General features: G+C 40.1%; 1 protein-coding gene across 1 annotated transcript; it reads left to right on the forward strand.

Moving 5' to 3' along the window:
• The first annotated feature begins 3,514 nt into the window (after positions 1 to 3,514).
• ERMP1 (endoplasmic reticulum metallopeptidase 1) lies at positions 3,515 to 22,555 on the forward strand. Its single transcript, XM_039730010.1, has 16 exons — positions 3,515 to 3,748; positions 3,820 to 4,205; positions 4,803 to 5,104; positions 8,471 to 8,598; positions 8,927 to 9,032; positions 9,889 to 10,035; positions 11,586 to 11,678; positions 13,049 to 13,261; positions 14,418 to 14,638; positions 17,405 to 17,579; positions 18,123 to 18,313; positions 18,954 to 19,106; positions 19,586 to 19,788; positions 20,474 to 20,589; positions 21,104 to 21,267; positions 22,391 to 22,555. The coding sequence occupies exons 1-16, from the start codon at positions 3,515 to 3,517 to the stop codon at positions 22,553 to 22,555; spliced, it is 2,997 nt and encodes a 998-aa protein (XP_039585944.1).

Below are 22,555 nucleotides of genomic sequence, written 5' to 3' on the forward strand. Positions count from 1 at the left end.
TAACACTGATGATATTATCCATTAAATCAAAATAAGAGATGAAAGTCTGTATTTGATTCCTTGACTGTCTTCTCTATATAACATCAAGACCTACACAAGAATTTCAAAGGAGAAATAGAGACCTATACTCAATAGCAGGCCCATATTTTCTTAAGTATATTCATAGTACTAACTTAACATCATACAGGTTTATTAATATGACATTGTCAAAGGGCAGTTTCCATTCCATGACATATTGGAGGGTCACATTTGATTGTTTTGTTTTGTTTAGTTATTTGTGTTGCAAGCCTTTCACTGGACTAATTCTGCACTGGTATTTTTATGAAAAAAATTATATTGGAATTTTTCATAGCAGTTTCTAATGTAAAATCTACTATTAAGAATCTAACCTGTAGGTATGTCTGTCTGCTTGTGAAGAGAGAGGTAACATAGGTAAGTGAGACAAAAGCAGAAAGGAAGAAAAACTGAACAAAACAGAATAAACCAAGACTCTCAGCCTAGAACTATGTTACTGGGTCATAGCGTAATCAGGAGTTGTAAATCATAAATCGTCATCAATAATCTTGTCTGTACTGAGGATGCAGTGAAGCAAATCAGAAAACTCGCTAAGCCTGGGTATGGAAATTTCCAAAAGAACCTGGGGTGTGCAGAGAGCATAGTCATCATCTTTCAGTCTGCCACTTTTTTCAGACTTTTTAATTCCAAAGAGTATTGCTAATCCTATTAGTTTTCATTTGCCAGCAAGGGCAGGGTAGAAAGGAGCAGTGTTCAGTGTTTACCTGCACCACTGGATTTATTGAAACTGCCATTTCTCTAGATCATTACATATTCTGTTTCCAGATTATATCACAAAGCAGCAAAAAAGTAAGTATCTTTTAGGATATCTTCAAAAATGGTGAAGAACACTGGAAAGCAGTATGATAAACATAGGGAAAATGACCACAAACAGGTCTCTGTCATCATTCAAAGACAGTGTGAGAACAGGCAGAAGTGTTCTCTCCCGAAGAGAACCACGTGGAATGCTGCATGAGTGATGGTCCTTGTCACTGCTCAGGGCCCATCCTCGCAGATGCTCTCCTTGGCAGGAGTTCACTAGAAGCCACTATCCATTAGCACCTCCTGGTGCTATTGCTCTGCACCCCAGCCTACCTGAGCTCCAGACTGGGTACTGCTACAACTATGAAATGCCAAAGATATAATGCAGTGGAGGGGGAAACCCTGCAAGAACCACCAGTGCTGTTACTTCTTGTTTTTTAGGGTTAGGGTTATGGCACTTTGCTTCTCCCCTGCATGGCACCACTGTTACTTCTGTGAACTTTCCTTTCTGCTTCAACGAAAACAAAACCAATCAACCAACCAAAACAACTAAAAGAAGCAGGAAAGCAGGGAAAGCCTTGCACACCTTTGTGAGCAAGGTGATGCAGCACGTAGAGCACGGGGCAGTCTTTGGTCAGGTGTAGGGTCGGGTGGGTGTTCACCCTGGAGCTGTGGCTGGACAGAGGGCCCAGGGCTTCACCACTGCCAGGCCACCACTTTCCTTGGACAAACACTGCTGAGGGCTTGCCAGCCTCAGCGTGTAGCCAAACCAGGCCCAGCCGCGCTGGCTGTGCCCAGTTATGGGCTCCTGAGGACACGAAAGACATGGAGCTCCTGGAGCACATCTGACAGAGAACAACAAAAGTAACTAAAGAATTGGAGCATCTCTTTTATGAGGAAAGGCTGAGAGAGCTGGGCTTGTTCAGCCTCTAGAAAATATGACTGTGAAGCAGCCTTATTGGTGTCTGTAAGTCTCTGAAGGGACAGTGCCAAGAGGATGGACCAGGCTCTTCTGAGCAGCTCCGAGCAACAGGGCAAGAGGGCAGAAGACAACAGACAGCGGGCAGAAAACGATGCACAGGAGGTTCCACCTGAGCATGAGTTAGAAACCTTTTTCTTTACAGTGCAGGTGCCTGAGCACTGGAACAGACTGCCCAGAGAGGCTGTGGAGTTTCCCTCACTGGGGATATTCAAGAACAGCATGGACAAATCCTGCGCCATGTGCTCTGGAATGACCCTGCTAGGGCAGGGAGGCTGGGCCCGGTGAGCGGCTGCTCCCTCCCGACCCGACCGGCCCCGCGGGGCCCCGGCCCGGGCCACGTGAGCGGCGGGCGGGGCCGGGCCCGCTCTGACCCTGGCCCGTGCCCGTGCCCGTACGGCGGCTGCGCGGCGGTAGAACTATGTTACTGGGTCATAGCGTAATCAGGAGTTGTAAATCATAAATCGTCATCAATAATCTTGTCTGTACTGAGGATGCAGTGAAGCAAATCAGAAAACTCGCTAAGCCTGGGTATGGAAATTTCCAAAAGAACCTGGGGTGTGCAGAGAGCATAGTCATCATCTTTCAGTCTGCCACTTTTTTCAGACTTTTTAATTCCAAAGAGTATTGCTAATCCTATTAGTTTTCATTTGCCAGCAAGGGCAGGGTAGAAAGGAGCAGTGTTCAGTGTTTACCTGCACCACTGGATTTATTGAAACTGCCATTTCTCTAGATCATTACATATTCTGTTTCCAGATTATATCACAAAGCAGCAAAAAAGTAAGTATCTTTTAGGATATCTTCAAAAATGGTGAAGAACACTGGAAAGCAGTATGATAAACATAGGGAAAATGACCACAAACAGGTCTCTGTCATCATTCAAAGACAGTGTGAGAACAGGCAGAAGTGTTCTCTCCCGAAGAGAACCACGTGGAATGCTGCATGAGTGATGGTCCTTGTCACTGCTCAGGGCCCATCCTCGCCGTTGCTCTCCTTGGCAGCAGTTCACTAGAAGCCACTATCCATTAGCACCTCCTGGTGCTATTGCTCTGCACCCCAGCCTACCTGAGCTCCAGACTGGGTACTGCTACAACTATGAAATGCCAAAGATATAATGCAGTGGAGGGGGAAACCCTGCAAGAACCACCAGTGCTGTTACTTCTTGTTTTTTAGGGTTAGGGTTATGGCACTTTGCTTCTCCCCTGCATGGCACCACTGTTACTTTCCTTTCTGCTTCAACGAAAACAAAACCAATCAACCAACCAAAACAACTAAAAGAAGCAGGAAAGCAGGGAAAGCCTTGCACACCTTTGTGAGCAAGGTGATGCAGCACGTAGAGCACGGGGCAGTCTTTGGTCAGGTGTAGGGTCGGGTGGGTGTTCACCCTGGAGCTGTGGCTGGACAGAGGGCCCAGGGCTTCACCACTGCCAGGCCACCACTTTCCTTGGACAAACACTGCTGAGGGCTTGCCAGCCTCAGCGTGTAGCCAAACCAGGCCCAGCCGCGCTGGCTGTGCCCAGTTATGGGCTCCTGAGGACACGAAAGACATGGAGCTCCTGGAGCACATCTGACAGAGAACAACAAAAGTAACTAAAGAATTGGAGCATCTCTTTTATGAGGAAAGGCTGAGAGAGCTGGGCTTGTTCAGTCTCTAGAAAATTTGACTGTGAAGCAGCCTTATTGGTGTCTGTAAGTCTCTGAAGGGACAGTGCCAAGAGGATGGACCAGGCTCTTCTGAGCAGCTCCGAGCAACAGGGCAAGAGGGCAGAAGACAACAGACAGCGGGCAGAAAACGATGCACAGGAGGTTCCACCTGAGCATGAGTTAGAAACCTTTTTCTTTACAGTGCAGGTGCCTGAGCACTGGAACAGACTGCACAGACAGTGGGCAGAAAACGACGCACAGGAGGTTCCACCTGAGCATGAGGCAGAAACCTTTTTCTTTACAGTGCAGGTGCCTGAGCACTGGAACAGACTGCCCGGAGAGGCTGTGGAGTTTCCCTCACTGGGGATATTCAAGAACAGCATGGACAAATCCTGCGCCATGTGCTCTGGAATGACCCTGCTTGGGCAGGGAGGCTGGGCCCGGTGAGCGGCTGCTCCCTCCCGACCCGACCGGCCCCGCGGGGCCCCGGCCCGGGCCACGTGAGCGGCGGGCGGGGCCGGGCCCGCTCTGACCCTGGCCCGTGCCCGTGCCCGTACGGCGGCTGCGCGGCGGGCGGGCGGACGGCGCGGCCAAAGAAGCGGGGCGGGCGGCGGCCGCTGCTGCCGCTGCCCGAGGCGCGGGGGGCGCCGCTGGTGCTGCTGTACCTGCTGGGGCTGCGGGCGCTGGCGCAGGTGTCGCACCGGCAGCTGCTGAGCCGCCCGCCCGCCACCGCCGGGCCCCGCGAGTTCAGCGCCTCCCGCGCCAGGTACGGCGGGGCCGCGGGCGGGGGCGGCCGGGCGGGTGGCGGTCCCTGGCAGAGGGGTCGCGTCGCGCTGTGCCCTGGCGAGAGCTCGGCGCTGGTGGAACAGCGCCTCCCCCGTAGTTTCGTTCTGGTAGTCTCGTGTGGTGCTCAGTGTCTGGGAAGGCTTCTTTGCGAGTTTTCAGTTGTTGTATATCGAGACGTCGGGAGGATTAAAACTGTCACTTTAATTTCGGTTTTGGAGTGTTAGGGTCAGGTGTATGTTTTGATAAAAGTGTGTTTTTTCAGATATTCAGAAAAGGACATATATGCATATATAGAACCTCGTTAAAGGTAAAATCTTTAGCTTCTCCATTCACTTTTCTGCTTCTTTTTAAATTGATATGTTCAGATCAGAAGACCAATACTATGGCTTAATCTCATGGTAAATAGTTAAAAGTAACTAGTACTAATCAGGCCTATATGCCCATTACAAGTTATCATCTAACTGGCTTTAGCCTCTTCTGCCTACCTTGAGTTTTGAAATAGAACCATCTACTAAAATGTTACGGTTGTAGATAAGTTACATACTAAATGTTGAATGTATTGATTTGTGTCTTACAGGGGATATCTTGACAACATTACAGCAATTGGGCCCAGAACAGTTGGAAGTCCAGAAAATGAAGTTCTTGCAGTTAACTACCTCTTAGAACAAATCAGGGAAATAGAAAGAGAAAGCACAGATGCTCACAAGATATCTGTAGACATACAGAGGCCCACAGGCTCCTTCAGCATTGACTTTTTAGGAGGCTTTACTAGTTACTATGCAAACATAACAAATGTGGTAGTGAAGCTGGAACCTCGCAATGGAGCCGAGCATGCAGTGTTATCCAATTGTCACTTTGATTCCGTACCAAATACCCCAGGTAGGTCCGTGGTTTTGTTCCATGTTTCTGTGTGTGACGTGAGCCACAGAGCTTGGCTCATGGATTTCTCCTGCCAGACAGAGTAATGCACGTGCCAACTAGTCAACTTGAAATTCGTTGTTTAGAGTGACAGGTTGATCCTGTTAAACTCAGGATTTCACTCTCACTTCCTGGTAGGCAGCAATTTACAGATGCTTATTTAGATTTATGGGAAGTTTGGTTATGTCTTCCCTTCTTATAATTCACTGCTCATGCATATCATTCATATGCTGTTTCCACCCATCATCCAGGTCTTTTCATACTTCTGTACTGATTTAATCCTGATTTAATCCAGGATGCTTTGTGCCAGAAACTATGCCCACCCCCACTAACAAGTCTGTTTTCCCCTCCTTTTGCTGGTATCTCAGATTTTCAGTCTCATATGCTTAAAATATGCCAGATTTTTTTCTTTCCACATTCAAAGCTTCTGTTACCTTGGTAGTGTGTATATCTTTCACTGCTAGTTTGACTGTCACTGTTGCGTACTCTCTTATTCTTGTTCCTCTATATTTTTTAAATCTAATCCTGTTAAATTGTTATTGCAGCAAGGGTGTGAACTGCTTTGTAAATTTGTGGGTTTAACAAAGCTAGGAAGGTATGGATCTAAAACACAAAATTCGTTGTAACACTCAGCCATAGGTGTGTGCCTGTTATTACAGTTGAAAAACACCCACAGATGGTACTCACCAACAGTGTAGCTTTTACAGGAGTTTCTTCATTTACATCCCACACACTATTTTTATTTTTTTGGTGTGAGCCTTCTCTTCTAGCACATGTGACTAGTCTTCATTATTAAGGAAACAGTTGAGTGTTAGCTACAGAAACAACGCTTTTGCTGGACTCCTGCCTTTTTTCTGTCCATAAATAGTATATAGAACTTCTCTTTCTCCTCAGTCATATTTGTACATCATAAGCTTCTAAAGTAAGCTTAATAAATGCATGGTTATTATACATGCCCTGTGACTGAGGAACTGCAGAGATGCTAATTACTGTATGTATAGTCTATGTATGTCTGCTTAGACTTAGAGTATTTCACAAGCCTAGTACTATGATAATTAAAAATTGTTTTCAAATTGATGTCCTATGTAAATTGTGTGTTGATTTCTGTGGATTATAAAACAGGATTATGTTTACATGAGTTATTTTTTTTGCAGTTACTCGGACACTAAAATATTTCACCAACCTTGTACAGAAGTGTCAAAAACATAGGAGTGGTTTGTATAGGATTTTACAGAAAACTGCAGAGGAGATAGAAATCATCCTGTGTGCTTGTTCTTAATCACAAAGCAGCCTAGTCATTTAAAGGCAAAGGAGCTGCTCTGCCTTTTGTTTTCTTAGTATGCCAGTTGCACATTACCTAAGCAAGAATCCTTTGTTTTTTCTTCTCCCATATTTCTTATAGCTATTTGCTTACAGCCCTTTTTTTCAATACCAAAAAGGTGGGCTTTCAACCAGAATCAGCATGACTCAAAAGTCAGCGAGTAATACATTTGAAAATTAGATAATAAAATGTAATCTGCTTGAGATAATAAAATATAATCTGCTTGTGGTGCTTATATACACAAAATGCATGAAGGAAGTCTCAGTAAACCACTTATTTTAGAAAGCTTGTTCCTTGTGAAAGAAAAAACATAAACTCTGAAGTCCTAAAATATGTCTCTTGTTCTGATTCTACTAGTCCTCAGTTTATATGGCCTATTTGATTATTTTCTGATAAACTCGATAGCAAAAACATCCTTGAAATTATCATTGCATAATGGGATTTTCTTACTTTACTGATATCTACCATAAAATCTGTTACAACCTCCTGTCAGTTTTGTTATGTATGAGGTATTGGGGTATATTTTCTCTCTAAGTTTGTGTAATAGTCTGTTACTATTTATGCATGTTACTATTTAAGCATGGCTGCTTTTATCAGATGTAAATCTGTATGACTCTTGAAGCCAATAACTTTTATTTTTCTTAGTCTCACAGCAAGGCAGGTAAATGACTAACCTCACTGTAAACTATATGTGTCTTCTGAGTTTTAATACAGCATTTTAAATAAAATAACTTGCTGTGACTGTGAGCAGACTCCTGATAAACTGGGGTAGCAGTTAAGGTCCCTTTGTACTCAGAATGTTCTGTGATATTCTGTGAAATTAGTGAAAACCTGTGACAATCAGAGTTTTAAATCAGGTATTTGGGTGGCAATCTATGGAAAGCTTTTGTCAGAACAAGGCCATAATTTCTGAGAAATAGGGTGGAGAATGGTGTATTGGAAAGATTTGAGGTTTACTTATTCTATGCACTAAACTAAAGATAAAACCTAAACTAAGATTTATGTTTATATTAGGAATATGTTCTTTTCATAGCAGATACTTCTTAAGTTTTGCCTGATAACAAGCTTTGGAAAAGCTGCCCTTTTTATTTCTTTTATGTGCAAATTGAAGATTTTGAGCAGCTAACAAGTGTACCCAAATACCATGCTAATGCCTGAACACACTGTTGTTGGTATCTCAGTGCATGTCACCAACACGCCTGCCACCCAGACCCACAGGAATGAGGTTTAAATTTCTGTTTTTTCCCAAATTTTATTTATTAGAGCGGGTGCTAGAGTTTGCACCAAACTGAGGGAAGTTGGAAAGTGGGAGGCTTTGACTCAAAGATGGCTGTTAATCAAGATAAAGAACCAGTCCGGTGTAGGAGGTGTGAGATTGTAGTGTTGGATGAGAAACTCAAAGACAACAGAGTAGAGTGAAAGGAGTTTCTGCAAAGAAAGAGGATGGTGAAAAGCATCTGATAATGAAAATCTTTTAGTATAATGTATAGCTTATGGAGAATTTTAAAGGTGTGAATTCTGGAATTTGCTTAGCTTTATTTTGCAGTCTTAGCTTTATGTTACTTTGAGGTTTTGTCTTCCTAATTGAATGCATTGTGACAGTGTAGAGCACTTCAGGGTGACTTGTGTGGGAATGTTTATTTCTTAAAATTTGAGAGTGCTGTCAATAAAAATTACATCCTTATTTGTTCATGTTGTATTTAGGAAAATAGATAATTATCACATTGCTTTCCTAGTAGCCTGGTTAGTCTGCTTCTCTTGAACAGTAGTGTTGGATCTGATATCTTGTCATTCACTTGCCCAACTTCTGAACATAATTTTTCTTTCCGCTGGTGCTTTCAGCTAGTATAGACAGAGGGTACTAGCAGTATCAGAAAATATACTAAAGCTTAACACATTTGTACTGCAGTTATACTGAAACTGAAATAGGATAAACCATTTTTCTTCTCTTCGTTGCAAATCTGTGCATTTGTTGTAAGCCTTATTATTTTGTTGATTATTTTAAGGTGCCAGCGATGATGCTGTAAGCTGTGCAGTGATGCTTGAAATACTTAACACGCTTTCAAAATCATCAGAGTCCCTGCAGCATGCTGTCATATTCTTATTTAATGGTGCAGAAGAAAATATTTTGCAGGTGAGAATGTGACAGAATTAGAAATTATACATCAAAGCAGTATATTAAAACTCTTAACAAATGAAAGATATAGCTTGTGTTTAATCTCTTGAAATATTCATTGATTACCTGTCTTTTCTGGGGAGAATGTGCATAATTTCAAAGGGAAACATGCAGTTGGATTAAGGATATTGTCTATATTAGTTTAAATAAAAGACTTGCATTTTCTGCATCTGTTTGTATTTTCTGCCTTGTGCCTTGAGTTATATGCAGTCTTGAATGATGAAAAATAACATTTAGGCCTGTCTGGTAGATGTTTGACCTATATTTTTTTTGTTTCCCCATCAAGGCTAGTCATGGCTTCATTACACAACATGAGTGGGCCAAGTCAATCAGAGCTTTTATTAACCTGGAGGCAGCAGGTGTAGGAGGAAAAGAACTTGTTTTTCAAACAGGTATGAGCTTGCCTTGTGTCCAATTTCTACACTAGGATAATTTGATAATAAATTATGCATACTTGAAGGAATATTGAAAGTGATTCATAAGCAAAAGACAAGAGAACCTCTGTGCCTTCTTCCCAGTCCTGTGCAGTAATTAAGTTGTTCTCAGTTTACAGGCTAAAGCACAACCACAGCAGTTGCTTCATAGGTGGGAAGCCTGTGGAGGACAGAATAATAGAAGTTGTGTTTCCCTTTTACTTCAAGATAAAAAGGAGAAAAGTGTTTGGATAGTACATATACCCTAATACTCATACTTTCATATGTTCTATTTATTTTTCTTATAAAATCTTGGCAGGAGGATACTGACATTAGAATTCCATCTCGTGCTCAGGAAGCAGCAAAACTTCTGTGTTTTGTAGGCTGCAGTTAGACCTGTGCCCCATCCTAGCTGGACTGCAGATTTTCTTGTACTGATGAAGCTGCTTAGCTGTTTACTTGTGCTGAATGATTTAGGGGGACAGACTTTTTTCTAACCTGCAGTATTGATGTATGATACATGATGGATTGGAAGCTTGGCTAAAGGTTGTGACTTCTTCATTAGTGCTAGGTCTTTTTGAGACATGGCTTGTCTTCTCTGCCACTGAACACAGGAGGCAACAGTGGCTTGGTTTTTTTCCCCTCAGGTGTAGCTAATTCTTTCTCTCAAGCGTGAGTCATTCATCCAACACAATTGTACTTACTATGCACTCTGCGGGGCAAGAGTGTTAAATCTCCAATGAGTTACTTCGTGTTATTTGTTACAGTGAGAATGCATATCCTAACTGAAGTTCAAAAAATATTTGCTGTGAGTTTTCTGCCTATCTTTTGTTAGGACCTGAGAATCCTTGGTTGGTACAAGCATATGTAGTCGCGGCCAAACATCCCTTTGCCTCTGTGGTGGCGCAGGAAATATTTCAGAGTGGCATTATCCCAGCAGACACAGACTTCCGTATCTACAGGGACTTCGGCAATGTTCCAGGTATGTTATCGAAAGGCATGTCAATGCACATTATATTTTTTTAACAAGGACATTGTTCTGTGGTTGAACATCCTCAAATTTGATCTGTCTGTCACACTGGGAGGGAATTTCCTTGTTCCTTTCGTAAGGAAAGAGTTTTTAGATTGATTTGTCATATAGTTTACTAGGGCTGTTTTTAGATGACTGGTGTTTTCCAGAAGGAAGCTTCATGGTAGAAGACGTTCTTGAAAATACTCCAGGAATTAACAGTACTCTATTAAATATTCTGTTTTGAAACATTTTGGTACATGATGTTAATAACCTGCTTGCAGGAATGAAAGTCTGTATCTAATGGATAAACCAAAATCATCTTTAAAGATAGTGACAGTCATTAATGCATTTTCATTACCCTTGGGTTTTGTTTGGTTGGGGTTTTTTAGTTGTTGTTTTTGTTTGGTTGTTGCGGGTTGGTTTTTTTCCTTACTGGTGTTGGTGTTTTGTATGAGGGATTTGGTTGTTGGTTTTTAGGGGGTTTTGGTGGGGTTTTTTGGTTTTTTTCCATAATCAAGGACAGGGCAGAAGCTTTTTGGTTTTGCTGATCTGTTTACAGGTTGCTGTCATTTCTGTGGAAAATGAACAGTGGGAAGGAAATGTAAAATATTCACTCGGTGAACACAGTTCAAAAGACTGTAAACTTCTGTAAAGTCCTTGTTGTCCAGGACAGGTTGTTGTTGGCGTAACTTTCAAGCAAAGTAATATTTTTGAATTGATTGTTAGTACAAAGCAGTTGTTCTGGCGTATTCTGTACTGTTCTGGAGTATGCTTCTAGTCTGAAAATAAAGTAGATGATTTTGTATAAAGTCTTCTTTGTTCAGAATCGTACCTCGATGGTAAATGATTTCTTACTGACCTCTGGGAATTTTTTTATAAACCAATAAAAAATAATTAAGTTTAACAACTGCTTTGTTCCTCAGAATTGAGACCTAATTTGCCAAAAATTGTGAGAATTCAGATTGCAGGTAGCAGCTTTTTGTATATGCAGCTGAACAGGTGAATGGAATATACTGAATGTATAACTAATGAAGCAGAGTAACCTTTGAGTTTTGGTAAATACTTTCGTTTACACATTAGAAGTACAAAGAGCACACCTGATATTTTGAGAAGGTGCTCTGTAGTTTCACAGTGCTGCTTTTTATTACTTTTCAGCATGAACATTTATTGAAGTGTTGCAACTAAGCATTTGGCAAGCACTTTGTACATCTTGTACATGAGGCTGAGATGATCTGGTGTTTTCATGTGTTTCTCCAGCTGGGTACAGATATCGTGGGAATGGGTACATGCAAAAGGACAGACACTTTGTAATGTTTTAAAGCTGTTCTGTTTTAAAGACACTAGAAGTCCAGTTAGTTTTCCTTCTGTAAATAAGACTACTTTGTTAATCTCTAAGGATAATGATTGGGTTACAAAGTAGAGCAACATTTTCTGTGAAGTATATGGGAGGCTTTCACGTATTTGTTTTGGGGTTTTAGGATCGTATAGATTTTAAAAATGCTGCTTTTTTTTTTCTGTAGGAATAGATTTGGCTTTTATTGAAAATGGCTACATTTACCATACAGAATATGACACATCAGATAGAATTTTGACAGATTCCATTCAGAGAGCAGGTTGGTATTCTAAGTATTCAGTAATTTTCCAAATAGTAGTATTGTAGCTGCTTTTTCATTTTGCTGTAAGACTGCTGTAGTATAAATTAATAATTTTAAGTACACATTTAGTGCATGTTGGTTGTGTTCTCAAGAACACAAAGAATTCACTGAATACATACATTTTAAATAAAAAGGCAATATATTTGGTCAACTTGGGAAGATAAATTTTATCAGCATCCAGTGATTTTAGGTTCCACAGTTGCTTTCAAATCAAAGTTATTGTCTCTCCATTGATACCTGATTATTCAGCATTCTGTGTTCCTTTTATCTCACTAAGTCCCATTATTGGTTAATGTTTCTCATCAGGAGCTTTTGAGTAGGTTGGTGGCATAGAGACTGATCTACCAACAGAGGTTTTTGTTTTAGAATGGACCTCAGTCAAACTTACGTGGTAGCACACAGACTGGGTAAACAGGATTTATTTTCTACAACAGGTTGTGCTCATATTAGGCTATTTGGCATTGAAGAAATTGATGGAGACCTTTAATTTCCCAGGAAAAGCTAGCATAATCCTAAATGCCTCCAGGATTTTGACTGTTCACTCTTCAAGGTTATACAGAAGCCAGCCTAGATGACCAGCATGAATTAGGTTTTTAAACACTTCCTTGCACCAATTTAGCTGCAGAACAGAAAATACCACTTTTCAATTCCTATTGGAAAGATGATTTTAGTGGTCATGATGGTTATATGTAGAACTTGTCCCACTAAATGTATCAGATTAAAATACAAAAAAAAGAGACCAAATTTACAGCCAGTAAGCACTTTTAATGGTCTAGTAAAAGCAAAATGAAAGTTGAGAATGATTAATCTCATTTGGTTACCTGTGTTTTGGCTGTGTGGAAGCAAAAGGTGATTGGTGCCTGGAGGCTATAGAGTAAAATAGTGGTCTTGTCTTTACAGTCATATAGGGAAGGAAAGGCAGGCAATTCATAGTCATGGAAACCTGGAGGAGTCACTTAGTAGTGAGAAGAAGAGGATGAAGATTAAGAAATGATAAACTCTTCTATGGGTTACCCTTCAAGTCCAGTGCTAAATATCAGAAGTGAAGAAGAGTTTGTGGGTGGAAAACCTGACTGTTGCTTTCACGGAGGTGGTCTCTAAGTGCATGAGACTTTCCAAGTATACTTATTTTGACAGTTGGATAGAATAACTCATGAAAATACTATTCTATGTGTACTGTCAAATACCTGTTTGAGTATAATCATTTGTGTATTCATGTCTTCGTTGAGAATATTTTTATACAATTTTTCAGAATAGTTATATTAAAAATGCTGTGTGGTGATTTATTAACGTTGATAAATTGTACTGTGTGTCTGCTCTTTTAATAGGTGACAATATTCTGGCTGTCCTAAAATACCTTGCTACATCAGAAAAGTTGGCTAAATCTTTTGAGTATCGACATGGAAATGTTGTGTTCTTTGATATACTTGGTTTATTTGTCCTGGCTTATCCAGCTCGTGTCGGCACAATTATGAACTATATTACTGTAGCAATTGCTTTTTTTTATTTAAGCAAAAAAGTGCTACAGCCAAAACCCAGGGGTAAGTCTAGGTGAATTTGTTTTTTGGTTTTTTGAAATTTTTTTGGGTATGGGGCTTTTTGGTTTTTTTTTGTTTGTTTGGTAGTTTTTTGGTAGGGTTTTTTTTTTAGCGTTTTTGATTTTTTTAAATTGCATTGCTCTTCAACAAATAGCAATTACTAGATGCAAAAGTGTAGGTGAAAAAGTGTTCAGGCCATTACAGCATCTGGTTAGCTGAACTTCAGAAATAGTGTAGGTGTGCAGCATGCTGCAGGAGTTGTTTTGTGCTTAAATCTTGCATCTGAATATTAATGACAGTGAAAGAATATGATAGGCCTAGATGTCTAGCATTTATGAATCATGATTTTGTCTCTTATCATTTCAGGAAGATTAAAATGTAATCTTTTAAAGATCTGGAAATTGAAAAAAAAATTGCCAAGTATCAATTTTTATTTTTTTTTTGTTAATTCAGATATGATATCAGAACTGTGTTTCTTCAACACCTGTCTATAGACAGGACCAAGTAAGGGAAAAAATGGGGAAAATGACAGCAAAGTTTAATAGACAGTGTCAACCAACTTAAATCTAGTTAGACCTTAGTATGTGTGGGAACATGCCTATTTAAAAGAAATAAGGCTTAAGAAATCACACCCACCTCCTCCTCCAAATCCAGAAAACACTTTTAGAATAAGAAAATACTACAAAAAAAACAACTCAAAATTTTTTGGTTTTGGGGGGAACGAGGAGAGGGGCTTGGGATTTTTTTGGTGGTTTGTTTGTTTGGTTTGGTTTTGTATTTTTTCAGGGGAAGTTTTTATTTTGGTTTGGAGTTTTTGTGATTGTTTTTTGTTGGGTTTCTTGTTGGGCTTTTTTATATACTTAAAAGTGGAACTGTGGCCCCACCAGCCCCCTAGTAAAATTTTTGCTACCAAGAAAGCTGTAACCTGCAAAATACGCCAGTATTCTGGGAATAAACATTGCAGCAGGGATGTGTGCAAATAGACATGCAAAGAATTAGACTAAGTGATGCAAACTATGCTGTTAAGATATCTTCACAGGGAATCCCTTTATTTTCGTCATTAAAGTAGTTACACTATAGGGTAATTAAAGTTTTGATGATAGTCTGCAGTAGAATACACAAGTGTTGAATGAAGCTTCTTTTTTTTTCTTCTTCATAGCTGTTCATAACCTGAAGAAGTTACTGACTGCATTCAGCTTAACCCTGACAAGCTGGGTGTGCACACTGGTGGCAGTCCTCATGGTGGCCGTGTTTGTCTCCTTCATTGGACGGGCTCTTTCTTGGTACACCCATTTCTATGTTTCTGTGTCTCTCTATGGCACCGCAGCTGCAGCTAAGCTCATTCTTGTGCACGTGCTAGCCAAGAAGTTCTTCTACAAGGTAGGCAAGGCTTTGTTGTTATTGTTGAAGGGCAATGAGGTGTTTAATCTGTGGAAGACAGATTTGAGCTGCTTAAAAAAAAAAAAAGGCAAAAAGTTTTCAGTATTTAAAGTGTCACTGTGAAAAATTGCTTCCTCTAAACTTAGAGATTGTTCTGCTAAATCAGAGAGGTAAGAGTTATGTGATTTAAGGCAGCTTTGACCTTTAGGAGATGTTTAGAAAAAGGCAGGAGCCTTTGTGACCTAGGTCACAGCAACCCCAGGCAGTGCCACAGGCTGGGGCAGAGTTTAGGTCACAGCAGTCCCAGGCAGTGCCACAGGCTGGGGCAGAGTGGCTGCAAAGCTGCCACAGGAAAAGGAGCTGGGGGTGCTGCTGACAGCAGCTGAACATGAGCCAGCAGGGCCCAGGTGGCCAAGAAGGCCAATGGCATCCTGGCCTGGACCAGCAATGGTGTGGCCAGCAGGAGCAGGGCAGGGATTGTCCCCTGTACTCAGCACAGGTGAGGCCACACCTCAAATCCTGTGTTAGGTTTTGGGCCTCTCAGTACAAGAAAGTAATTTTGTTGCTGGAGCTTGTCCAAAGAGGAGGGCAGTGGAGCTGGGGAAGTGCCTGAAGCATAAGTCCTGTAAGGAGCAGTTGAGGGAGCTGGGGTTGCTTAACCTGGAGGCTCAGGGGGACCTGATCACTCTCTACACCTGTCTGAAAGGAGGGTATAGCCAGGTGGGGTTTGGTCTTTTCTCCCAGACAGCCAACAACAGGACAAGAGGAAATGTCAAGTTATGCCAGGGAAGACTCAGATATGATATTAAGAGACATTTCTTTATGGAAAGGATTATCAAGCTCTGAAACAGGCTGCTCAGGGAAAGGGTTGGGTCACCATCCCTTGAGGTATTTAAAAGATGTCTACATGTCGCACGTAGGGACATGATCTCAAAGGTATTTTCCAACCTAAACAGTTCTGTGATTATTTTGATTTATAGTTCTTTTGACCACAGGTGGGGATAGAACACAGCTCTTGGTTGTCTGTGTTCTTCTCTGCAATAGGTCAAAGTCATTTAGGCCCCTGCAAAACTCAGTGAGGATTTGGTGTGTGACTTTCCCGTTGCTGTCATTTGTCGTGATTTCTGTCTGTTTAGCTGTTTTGCTTAGGATTCTCTTGTATGGACTGACCAATTCAATTTAACTTGTGTAATAATTTCATAATTATAGATTATAACAGTCCCATATGATTTTGTGTGAAATATTAATAGTTTTGAGTTATCTGATAGATGACACTCTTCCAGGGCAGAAGTTGACTACTTAGGCCTGCTAGGTTGAGGTTTTATGTGCAGTAATATTTAGTCTTGTTGTTCCACTTGCTGTTACTTATATAATCTCAGTCATTTGGGCGGGTTTTGGATGAGGGAATTTAGGAAGCCTAAGTTGTCATCCAAATACAAGTATTTGAAAACGTTTTAAGAACTTCATGCCACTTGGTTTTATGAAAAGTTCTGAGTGGATCCATTGTGTCTTTTTCTGGAAGCAGTTTTTTTGAAATTTTTTGGGGAAGGGAAGTGTTAAGTGGTACACTTGTATTACTAAATACATATATTTGGTGTTTTCCCTTTGTGGAAAAGATGAGCCATTTATAAAATAGATGCAATGTTACCATTTTCCAGTCATCTGGATGAGCTGGCTGTTACTTTCATTAGCTGTTAAAACATTTCAAGCTCTAGATCTACTTCATGCCTACTGATTGCCTAATCATCAGATCAACCATCTGAAAATCAGAAGTGTTGCATGCTATAGCTTGCACCGCACTGCACAGTTAATGTTACTTCTGTAACTTGCATTTGACTTAAAAGTTGCATAAAAATTTTGGAAGCAAATTTCTTCCTTGGCTATCAGAGGCAGTGCCTATTCATGGCTCAACAACTTGTGAGTTGATAAGCTTAATGTTTTGAAATAGGTTTGGCAACTTTTATGTTTCTTCACCCTCCTCTTTTTTTTTTCTTCTCACCCTGAAACTGAAGTAGGTGCTTTCTGATAACTGTTCATGCAAGCAGTCCCTTGTGCTGCTAGCAGGATTTGCACTGCAAACACTGCAGGATTTCCTATATAACTTTAAAAAACCCCAAAGCAAATCATATTTTTGACGGTTAAATTTCTTCTTTGCCTGCACCCCCCCACCCCCAGAAACATATCTGCTGTTGTGTCTCATATGATGTCTTTTATTCAAAACAAGTAACATATTTTAATAAGCAGACTTCTGAAGTGACAGCTTGTGGCATGACCTAAAAAGGCACCAGTAGAATATTTGTGCACTAATAACAGCACTTGTGTAAGAAGTCTTTTAACAACTGTTCAAAAACAAGTTTACATTCTCAGGAGGTCCTGATAGTTTTTCACCTGTAAGTATTACACAGTTTTTTAATATGCTGTGTAACTTTTTTTTTTTTAAAGACTCTCTTTGCTTTTTTTAAAGACTCTCTTGCTAGAATACACTAGCTTTGTGTATTCTTTGGTACTGTCATTGGTACATTCCCTTCCTCCTTCTTCCCCAGCCTATATAATCTCTTTTTCAAGTTAGGTCAGCAGATTTAGAAAACTTAATAAAAAAATGCATAATTCTGTATGGTAAGAGGATGGTGAGATGATGCCATTCAAAATTGTTTTGCCCAAGGAAAACAATTTTATGCAAGGAATGAGGATTTTTCTGTGTTCTTACGAAATGGGACCTATGGAATGTGCACAGTAATGAAATGTATTTACTTATTTTTGTTACAGAATGTGAATGAGCAGTTCCTGGCAGATGTTTTTTTTGATGCCTCATTGATGATTTGGTCAATAGCATTGGCTGTTATAACTCACATGGGCCTTTGTTCAGCATTCATTTGTACATTATGGGTAGCATTTCCCTTACTCACTAAGCTGATGATCCACAAGGAATTCAGCCAAAAAGGTATGGGTTTTGAGGGGCAGATATTATGTTTCTAAACTTGTACCTCTACTCTTATTTAAGCAAAAGATATTGCAAACATTGATTTTGAGTAGTCAAATTAAATAAGTCACATTTTTGTAATGAAAAAAGTGTTCTTGAGCTAAAGACAATTTGAAAGTGTGAGAAGCTTTAAAAAATACACTGAAAAACATCCCAGGTCTCAGGTTAAAAGAACAGTATGTGAGTATATTAATAAGTGATCAGAATTTTGATGAACAGTAAAGGTTCATAAAAGTATTGTAATAGTTAAATTATGCTTGGGACAGAAAACATGTTTCAGGTTTTTTTGGTAATACAAGATTAATTTTGTGCTGGTTTTGAAAATTTTATACTGGTGTTGGTTGTGTAAAATGAGATCTTCCCATATCCATGTCAGGATTGAGGACCAGTACTGTGTATTTGGACTTGCAGCAGTATATCCTTGTGGATATATCAGTAAAGTTGTGTGTTATGTACTTTTAAGCTTCTACTTTTATGTCTTTTGTTTTTTCCTGTTTTGTATAGGTGCCACGATAAAGTTTATTGTGATGTACATGCTGGGGATGTTTGTTCCCTATCTGTATATGCTGTATCTTAGTTGGACTGTGTTTGAAATGTTTACACCTGTCATGGGACGAAGTGGTTCAGAAATTCCACCAGATATGGTGTTGGCAGGATTTATTGTGATCTTCACTATGATCCTGTCTTCCTATTTTGTAAGTAGAATTTGGAAATGTTGTTTAAAACCCTTAAGCTTTCTCTATAGTTTAGAATAAGATGGGTTTTTTAATTAATACTGGAAGTTAATGATAATTTGACAATATCTTAAATGTTACAGGAAAGCTCTAGAGCATATGTCAAAGATTCCACAGTTTGTGCTGGTCAAAGAAAGATCATTGAAGCAGAGCTTATATTGCTCTATGGTGATGTAGTAAAGACTGATGTAAAATATGAAATGTAATGCTAAATTTTGAGTAGAGATTTGATTTAACTACAATATATGACTGAACAATACATGTACAAACTTCGAAAAGAGTACTCAGGGCTTTTTCTGCTGCCATAGAACCTGGAAAGATTTTGGTTAGTTTTTTTTTGTTGGCAGATGTTTTAAAAACAAGAAAATTCTGAAAGTTCCAGGAAGTACTCACTTTATTCCTTTTCATAAAAAAGAAATCATCTTAAAAATACTAATTTTAAATACTGAGATTAAAAAGTAGTGTCTTGTATGAAGTGGTACTTGCAATTATGTCTTTTTTATGTACCTTCAGTTCCATAATTGAATTTTAGAGTTAAAAAAGTAGTGGTTTATATCTACGTGTTGCAGTTTTATAACTGGAATGTTTTTTTATTCTCTAGATTAACTTCATTTACCTTGTCAAAAGTACAAAAACGACGCTAGTAACTTTAACTACTGTGTTTGTAGTCACTCTGATTCTCGTTTGTAGTGGAATCTTCTTTCCTTACAGTTCTGATGCAGCTAATCCAAAGCCTAAGCGAGTCTTTCTCCAGGTAAGAAAAGTTCTGCATGTTATATTGCCTCTTTTGGTTGCAAGAATGTTTAGTTTTTTCAAGGTTTAATATCCCCTTTCTTTCTTGGTTTAAAAGCTCTGATGATTATTCCTGGATTTGAAACAATTGCTAGTGTTATCTTGTTCACTCTCAGTGTTCAGCTCATTGTCTCAGAAGAGCAGGGTGTTTTGGGGGGTTTAAGTGGGTGAATTGTGTAAATAATGGTAATTTAAAAAGTCATTGTGGTTTGAGGTAGGCTAAAACAGTCCTCTTCTGATGGTTTTTTTATAGTATGCTTCTTACCTGAGTAATTCTTGCATTTATATTCATAAATACTCAGATATGTGTTCAGTGCTGAAAAGTCTACTGAAAATACAGTAGACCTTAAGGATTCACACAGAGGATATTTCTGACTCTTACAAACTCCAGAGGCTCCATTACCTTTCTGCGTTCGTTGTTTTCTTTTTTTTTTCTTCTAGCATACAAGCAGAAGATTTCATGATCTAGATGGAAATGTGGTTAAAAGTGACTCTGGTATATGGATCAATGGGTTTGATTATAATGGAATATCTCACATAACTCCCCATGTACCTGAAATCAATGACACCATTAGAACTCCATGCGAGGAGCAGGCTCCCTTCTGTGGCCTTCCTTGGATTCTGCCAGTCCATTTCATGTTCCGGTTTGTGTGAACTCTGCTTCACTTGAGCACGTTACTGCTAAGTACAGGGGTCGTTTATGAAGTTTCACTTATATAAGAGAAGAAAAACTAAGGATAATCTGGGTCTAAAAGTAAATAATCCTTCCTCTGTGTCTTCTGCCACGGGTCTGCTGCAGGAGCTGTGGAAGTTGATGTGTGGAAATTAAATGTAAGCATCAGAGGAGAACAAGGAGAAGGGGGGGGCCTCCTAAAGGACAGTTCAGAGGAGGATATATGTCTTCTTCCTTCTTCCCTTCCATCTCTGCAGCTGACAGCAGAGGATGTTTGGAGTAGCAGGTCTCCACAGAAGGAAACCAGCTACTGTGGCTATTCTCACATCACAAGAATCTTGAGAGCAAAAGTTTTAGCTGTTTGAAGGTGAAAATATTTTCACTCATTTGTTTTGTAATTTAAGGCAGATGAAGGTAATGAATTGATACACTGGTGACTATTTTTCTATTAATAAGCCCTTTAAATATTAGTCTGGCCAAAAGCTGATTTTACCTGCCTTCTGAATCAAGAAGGCAGGTAAAGAATCAACACCTTTTGAATATTTCTTGTAGGAGCAGCACAGTCTGCTGTACTATGGAGAAACTTCATGTCTTCTGATGTTTAGTACCTCGGGGTATTGCATTGAGAATAACTTGAAACTTTTTTTTCTCCACAGGAAAAACTGGTATCTTCCTGCTCCAGAAATTTTGCCAAGGCGCCCCATTCAGTTTAAACTTCTGTCCAAGAAGCTGATGCCTTGGAACTCTGTGAGGTTAAGCTTCGAAGTATCTGGTGAGTGACTGAAGCTTCTGGTTTATGATCTCTGTTTATTTTTATGCCCATAATAAATCAGGCTTTGACTGCAGTACTGCAGGTTCTAGTGCCGTTCCCAAGATAGTGAGCTTTCTGAGATTGGCATGCATTAATTCAGTTTCATAGCACACTAGAAACTGTGAGTAGTGTCTTGCAATTCTTATTTCTGGGGCTGTAACCTCATCTGTCATGAGTAAGTCTTGATTGTTTTACAGAAGGTCCTTTCTAAGCTAGATCTTGTAGCATTTTACATGTTGTATGTATAAGAATTTTTTATATTTATTATAAAATGTCCTGTATTCCTCTGTTACATCATCTTCTCACTTACCCCAGTGCTTAGAAAAAATTGGAGCATCTTCTGTAGAGAAGACGTTTCTGTCATGCTTGGGAAGACATGAATAGTGGTTCAAGGATGCCCTGCTGTTCCGTGGGAAAGCAGTGGTTGCTGTGCCTCTGCCTGTTGGTACATGGTCACGCCTCTCTGTCCCCGCAGGCCCGAGCCACATGTCCCTGTACGTGCGGCCGCACGCGGGCTCGGCACTGTCCCGATGGTCCCTCGGGGATGGAATGCCTGTCGCCAGCCTGGGGGGAGACTACTTTGTGTTCTACTCCCGCGGGCTGCATGCAGCTCCCTGGCACTTCTGGGTGGAACTGACGGTGAGTGCGGCACCGCTGGAAACTGGTGGTGCCTTGGTCCATCCTCTTCCCACCATGGCTGCATTCCTGTGTGAAAAATGTCACAGTAACTTCCTAATGCTTTGCTTTATTTGGTAGAACTTAATTCTAGTATCCCTCTTTTGATAGGTCAGCTTTATAGATCAGCTCCCATGTATTTTCCATGAGTAGTATTTTCCACCAACAGCCAAGGGAAAAATATTTTTGTCTGCATGGTCTTTGATCATAAGTTTTGATTTCTCTGATCTTAACCTCACAGTTGCTGAAGTTTTATCTCTACTACTGTTATTTCAGAGTTGATTTTTTTATTACTATGAGTAGTTCCCTTTCTCTTCTTTTGTTTGCTTGGTTTTGGGAAATTATAGAATCTTGGTGGAAAATGTACATGTTGTGAAGCTGAAGAGAGTTGTAAAAGCTTTGTTTTCTAAATTTTCTTCTACATTCTTTTCAGTTGGAAGCAAGGCTTCCAGCCTTGCTGTTTGAGTCAGATTTATTTTCTGCCTCCCCACCCTTCTAACTTGCAAAGGAATAATTTTTTGCAGACCTGTATGTTTTTACTATAGGTTTAGCAGTATGTTTTTACTATAGGTTTGACACTTACCCTTCAAGTAAATATTACAAGTATCTTTGAAAGTTCAGAAAGTCCATTTTTCCTTCCCGCACCAGGCAGTCTAAACACAAGTAATCCTCGAACGGTACTTCATAAAGCAAATTGGAGTCTTGCAAGGCTTGTCACACTTGAGTCTCATAGAGGCAAAGCTAGGCAGAAGGGGATTTGCCATAGAGGGATCAGTGTAAATACTGTGTTGGAGTGCATATCTTGATTTGTCAGCAAAACAGATACAAACACTGAAGTAGGAGCACGTGGAAGCTGTATAACACATCAGAGGCACTGTGATCTAAACATCTCGTTGCCAGTCCATTTCAAATTGAACTTGTCATGTAATCAGACTGATATGTTGAAGATAAGGAGTGTCTTAGCATAGAGGACAAAGGATGGATTTTGTTGCATAGATACTGTCTGTAGAAAACTGCATCTGAATTGATCTATGTTGAAGTGTCAGGAACAATCATAAAGACTGTGTTCTCCTTTTCTCACTTTCAGGCCCCAGAGAAGCATTCTGATGGAATAGTCTCCCTTGCCATAGCAGCACATTATTTTTTTGGGGAAGATCAAAAGTCACCTCAACTGTATGCCTTACTGGAGAGGTTTCCAAGCTGGACATTTTCTTCTGGCTGGTCTTGTACCTATGACCTTTTTGTCTTTTAA

This window comes from Passer montanus, unplaced genomic scaffold (assembly GCF_014805655.1).
Source record: "Passer montanus isolate IOZ18808 unplaced genomic scaffold, ASM1480565v1 scaffold7, whole genome shotgun sequence".
In the NCBI taxonomy this organism is placed as follows: Eukaryota; Metazoa; Chordata; class Aves; order Passeriformes; family Passeridae; genus Passer; species Passer montanus.

Coding starts and splice junctions, on each gene's coding strand:
- ERMP1 (XM_039730010.1), top strand. CDS start 3,515: ATGGACCAGGCTCTTCTGAGCAGCTCCGAGCAACAGGGCAAGAGGGCA. Junction 17,580..18,122: donor CAAGGAATTCAGCCAAAAAG/GTATGGGTTTTG, acceptor TGTTTTGTATAG/GTGCCACGATAAAGTTTATT. Junction 19,789..20,473: donor CCAGTCCATTTCATGTTCCG/GTTTGTGTGAAC, acceptor TTTTCTCCACAG/GAAAAACTGGTATCTTCCTG.